The sequence below is a fragment of the Marmota marmota genome, unplaced genomic scaffold (genome assembly GCF_001458135.2).
Source record: "Marmota marmota marmota unplaced genomic scaffold, marMar, whole genome shotgun sequence".
Lineage (NCBI taxonomy): Eukaryota > Metazoa > Chordata > Mammalia > Rodentia > Sciuridae > Marmota > Marmota marmota.
The window spans coordinates 712,694-718,330 of record NW_026004731.1 but is presented as its reverse complement, the minus strand read 5'-3'; the positions used below and the strand labels follow the sequence as shown (position 1 = coordinate 718,330).

Here is a 5,637-nt window from a genome sequence, read left to right as displayed (position 1 = left end):
CTAGTGAGTGCCACATTTTTCATAGTTTGTGCTCTTTGTTACTGATATTGTCAATTTAAATGGCCCCAAACACATCTCTAACATGTTATCTAGTGTTCATAAACTGAAGAAGGCTGTGATGTGAATAACAGAGGAATAAAGTATTTTAGATCAGCTTTTGTTATAGTTATAATGCTGTTGTCTGAGAGTTCAATGGTAATGAACAATGCAATACCATGGAAAAAGAAAGGTAAAATTGGTGATCAGTGGGTGAAGTTACTTTTTAAAGTGACAACTATAATTCTGTGATAACGCTAGACAAACAACTAACTTTGGGGTTTCTTGAGATAACAACAGATTTTGGGGGGGGGTATGGTAGACAGCATTGTTAGAAGGTTGAAAGCCTAGAAAATTTGGGATCACATTAGTCAGGGACAGGAAATTGTTAAACACTTCTCTGATAATGCTTTTGTTCAAAGAAATACTGCAAACTATGAATTACTTATAAATATATATTAAATAAAATTATTAAACAAAATACACAAAAAAACAAGGTTATGTATTCATTAGTTAACAAAAATATTGTGAAAAGAAACTCAAAGAAAACTACCCACCTATTTACCCTAGGAGCATGGCTCAGTGTTCACTAACAGTGTTTGCAGCAGGAGCTGTAGAGAACATAACTGCGAGAATGCACCTTACTCACCTGGATCTACTTCAATCCTAAGGGCAGCACTTTTCATTCTTGATTCCCTCTTCAGTGATGCATATGGGCCATATTTCAGGAATCACTACACTGAGGTGCGTCTCCTCTCAACCTTTAATATATCTGTGAATCATCTGATGATTTTGTTGAAATGAAAACTGAAATTCAGTAAGTCTGAGACCAGGCCACAGAGTCTATATTTCTACCAACACTCCAATGTAATGAATCTACTACTTAACCATAAGTAACCCTGAATATGGAGGACCTTCATTCTTCCCTGCTCTTTTGGTTTAGAGCACTTGGAACAATAGTTTTATGCTAATATTTTCCTAAAATCAAATAACAGAAAAGGTAAGAGGCAAAACTATGTTTCTCCTCAGAGACTCAGGAAAAAAAATGCAGAACTGGAATGCATCAAATCTCCTGGCAAAGCAAGAGTTTTAACAAGAAGAGCATCAAATATTTCAACTTCAACAAAGGTACAAAGAAGGCAGAGAATTAAAAATGTAAAACAAACAACAACAACAAAACCTACAAATCTTACATAATCAACACAGGTTTTACTTTGATAGCATGTTATATTCAGGCCAAACATTTCACCAGGGATACAGATACTCAAAAAGCATGTGCATTGCTCTCAAACTTTTAAAAGAAGAAATGAACCTACACACCTGCCACAGATGCTAGGCAGTAAGGGGCACAGTTGAAATCTGGGGATGCTCAGATGGAGGGGAGATGGCTTCCCACTGTGGATCAAGGAAGGACCCCTGGAGGATGTGACAGCTGAAATGCATCTGATGATCCATTTTATTCATCCTGGCTGACACTGCTAACATCCTGTTCCATTCAGAGTTGAAGCCACAGAAGCCAGGTCAGAACAACAAATCCTGCAAGATTACATTGAGCATATATTGGTAAATGATCATGGAGCAGAAATGAATTGCAAAGTTTTAACAAGGAGAGTAGAAGTGATGTCATCACCCTGTGGTGTTCAGATGTAGACTGGGTCCTCACTTCAGAGGGCCAGAACTTCAGGGAGCTTCACAGTGTGTCCTAAGTGAACAAAAATATAACAGACCTTCATAAGGTGGAGGTGAGAACTGAGGAGAAAATAGAAATGTGGCCAGGAGTAGAAGGAAAAGTGAGCAAAAAGTCAAAAAAAAAAAAAAGGGGGAAGACCATTGGGGAGAAGGAATGAACAGAATAGATGGATACAAAGAACTCACCAGCGTTTTCTAAACCAAAATCCAAGACCTGTCAGAAGAGCCAGGGCCACTATCACGGCAAAGAGGATCAAGCCCAGGGCACTCTGAGGTGCTGCAGATTCAAACGGATACCAGGAAGATGTTTCAATCTACATCTATAGATCCCTCATTTTAAATTTATTCATTCATTGAATTACATATTTTTCTTCTTTTTGGGTCTGGAATTTGTAAATCCCAATTTTTTACCTGGTCCTCATGCTCTCCTAGACGATATCCCCCCATCTCCAGCCTGGGTCCCACTCTTACCACCCCAGTGGAGGATGAGGTCCTGCCCTCCTAGGCTGCTGTGCTTCACCCTGCAGGCCAGGCCAGCTGCCTCCCCAGCTGCCACATCCAGGGTTGCTTGGAGATACCACGTCCCATCTGCATTAGGCAGAATGTCACCTCTCTGAGTGCCCAGCTGCCCCTGCTCACCTCGCATCCACATCACCCACACGGGCTTTGGGTAGAAGCCAGACACATGGCACACCAGCAGCAGACGGCCTGGTCCAGGGCTGTGACCACTGGACAGCCAGGCCTCAGGCTTCACTGCAAACAACAGAAAGGACATCCAGACCCAGACTGTAACAAAGATTTAGAAGTTTAGAACTCCCCATAAGTCTACAGAGACACATGTTTCCCAATCTGGAAAGGTCACACATTATCCTTTTCTCTTTATATCCTGAATTTGACTTTAAAATTGAAAAATTCTTGAAGATTGGGTACAAGACTGACCTAGTTGCTGGAGATGAGCCTTCCCTGCTTCTAGAAGACCCAAGGTGAAACGCGGGCAGGTGTCACTGAGGAGCCTATATAACCTCTGTGTGTAGGCTTCATTGAAATTGAGCAGTTTGCAGGCTTTCTGGGCCTTTTCTCCACCCCTTGGAGATGGTAAGAATGTTTCATTCTGGAAGCTCATGAAGTCATGTCCTTGGATAGCTACCTGCTTGAAGCCTAGGAAGCCCTTCCCAGAATGCAGTTCACAGCCTACTGTCACCTGCAGATCAAAGGGATCTGGGGAAGAAGAGTAAAGAATTAGAGGAGAAAAGAAAAAAAAATGGAGAAAATGGAATGAGTGGAGGCAAAAGAAAACACAAGCAGAAGGGGGTTTGGGGAGTTTAAGAGAAAGAACCCAAGTGTGGTCTGATCAGAGGTTCACAGAAAGGCCACTGGTAGGAGCTAGAGGTGTAGGAAAAGATGATATCAGGAGGGGAGGGAATTGTTTGAAAGTGATAGTGATGGTGTGGGGGAGAAAAGCCTTAATGTGAGAGAGCTGAGACTCTAACAAACAGCCAGCTGCCATCTGGGAGATTGTATCCATGGTCACTCTGACAGTTTACACAAGGATGACTGAAGAGATTAAATGGGAGAGAAAATCACCCTTTAAGGAGTCACCCAACAAGTGAGGAAGCTGAAGGTACCTGATTGAAGATTGGGGAAAGAGTGGCCACAGGCTGCCTCTGAGGTGAGTTAGTAAAACACAGCCCTGCAGCCAATAAGAGAACAGTTAATAAGTGGTAAAAACAGACGTTTTTATCTGGTTGTTTATTGTACGTGCCCAGAGTGTGATTGCAGTTTTATGCTGAAGAGAGTAAAATAAGTTTCAGAGCACAGAAGGCTGTTTCCCTGAGGAATAAAAGTTCCCTGAGATGCCCCACCCTCATCCCTTTATTCTCCCCAACAATGAAAGGGAACTCACCTTTAAACATTAATTGAGAAATATAAAAGTCCTGATGTTCATTGAAGTACAACTGGAACAACCTTTCCACATCCATCAACTCCTTGTTACTGAAGTTGCCCCTGGACCAGGGATACAGGTAAATGATGGTATTAGAGCTGCTGTTCCATCTGTGAGTCTGCAGCTCCCCCAACCAGCCTGAGCCCACATGTACCCAGGAATGGTTGTGAAAAGATGAGGTTTGCATGAGATGGTAGGAGATAGACTCCTCAAACCCTGTGGCAAAAGAATAGATAGAATGGGGAGAAATGTGACATTGGGAGAGAGAGACTTGAGAAAGTAGGTGCCCCCATGGGAAGACTCAGAATCTGGAAAAGTGGAGAGCCACCGTTACCTTAGCTGACATCTGCTGGCCCCCAGGGTCCCATGCTCTACCAACAGCCTCCATGAGAGCACAGAGGGCTTGAGTAAGGACATGCTGAATGGGGCCAGCTTGGCACTCGTTCTCTCCAGGTGTGTACAGGGGAAACTACCATCACCACACACACACACACACACACACACACACACACACACACCCTTCTGGTCAGATGCCCCGGTTCTTACCACCTTCACTGTCACCTCCTTGGAAGAGAGCAGATAGGAAGGGGAGTAGCAGAAACAGCATGGCCCTTGCAGATGCTACTTCTTTCTCTCAGAGAAGTCATCCTTTGATTTCTGTTCTAAATAAACCTACCCCACAGACCTCTCTTCTGACTTCCTTATTCAACCAAAAGACAAAACTTTTCTGCCTGAAACAAAGACAATCTGCTCCCTCCCAAAACCCTGATCACCTACTCTGTTTCCCATTTCCCCTGCTATTCTGACTCTCTGCCCAGTGTTCTAACTTCTCTCACTGTCACAATTTCCATCCTGGTCATCTTCCCCTAGTTCAACTGCTAAGGAACAAGTCACATGTGACTCTGAAAAGTCCCTTACCACAAGGGGTACTTCTTTTATTGCTGAGTATGGAACTCAGGATCTTAAGCATTTTCTCTTATTGTAATAACTTTGAATTATCCCCCATGTGTCGTCTTCCCTGCCCCACCCCCCCACTCCACCTCATTCATATCTCTGACATCACTGGTTACTTTATTTCCTTTTTCAGAAGCCCCTATGATTATTCTCTGAAACAGTGTCATCTACTGAGTCTGTGGATCATGTATCCAGGGCTGGCTCTTTGGGGCATGCAGCCACTTGAGTAATACACTCAAAGTTCCATGATTAGCACCTTGAATTCATAGTAATTTTATTGAATTAGTGTTTCATAGTGAAGTTCAAGGAACCTTGCATGGGAGCTCATAGGAGCCTCCTCAGCTTATGAAGGGTTCTTCCTCCCACAACCTCACCTGCATCCTCAGCACTCCTCCACCTGCTCCCCACTGTCTGGGGCCTTGGCAACTCTATACTCTACCTCTCCACCTCCATCCTGCCACCACAGCACTGACCACGTCTCACTGAAGGCCCCTTCTGTCATTAGCCCTGTCACTATCTCATGCCTTGCAGGCACAAACAGAGAAAGGGACATACACCCAAAAGTGTGTGGGCCAAATATAGGTGCAGCTATCCCCTCCAGAGTTTGCACCAAGTAGTTTTGTAACTGGTCAGGGTGAGCCTCTTGCCCACTCTTGTTCCAAGTACCACATGCATCTCCACATAATTTTGTTCCAGTTTCTCAGTGGTTACCCATGTGCCAAGTGTTGGAGTAACCATTGAGGAAAGGGAGATTAACTTCCCCTTCAGTTCAGCAAAGGCAAAGATCATTAGAAAAACTAGGGCAGGAGGAACCAGGCAACCAGTGGGTGGCTTGCATGAAGTCATGAAGTGGGGCCCCCAAGTGCCTAAGAGTTCCTGTGATCATCCTGTGAGTGTCCCTGTGCCCAAGGGTTGCAACATTAGGAAGCAAAATAAAAGCTCAGAGACATAACCTTCCATAGAAATGAAACAGTTTTGTACATTAGTCCCATTAAGAGCACTCCCTGAAAGAGTAT

The 5,637-nt window shown here is 43.8% G+C and overlaps 1 protein-coding gene across 1 annotated transcript; it reads right to left on the bottom strand.

Annotated features, from left to right (window-relative positions):
- Positions 1–1,223: 1,223 nt before the first annotated feature.
- On the bottom strand, positions 1,224–4,181 carry LOC107160593 (T-cell surface glycoprotein CD1b-3-like). The gene is made up of 7 exons (XM_048797542.1): positions 4,002–4,181; positions 3,822–3,883; positions 3,629–3,729; positions 2,665–2,943; positions 2,197–2,478; positions 1,912–2,002; positions 1,224–1,572 (listed from the first exon to the last, which is right to left on the bottom strand). The coding sequence occupies exons 1-7, from the start codon at positions 4,053–4,055 to the stop codon at positions 1,515–1,517; spliced, it is 927 nt and encodes a 308-aa protein (XP_048653499.1). The 5' UTR covers positions 4,056–4,181; the 3' UTR covers positions 1,224–1,514.
- Positions 4,182–5,637: the final 1,456 nt, after the last annotated feature.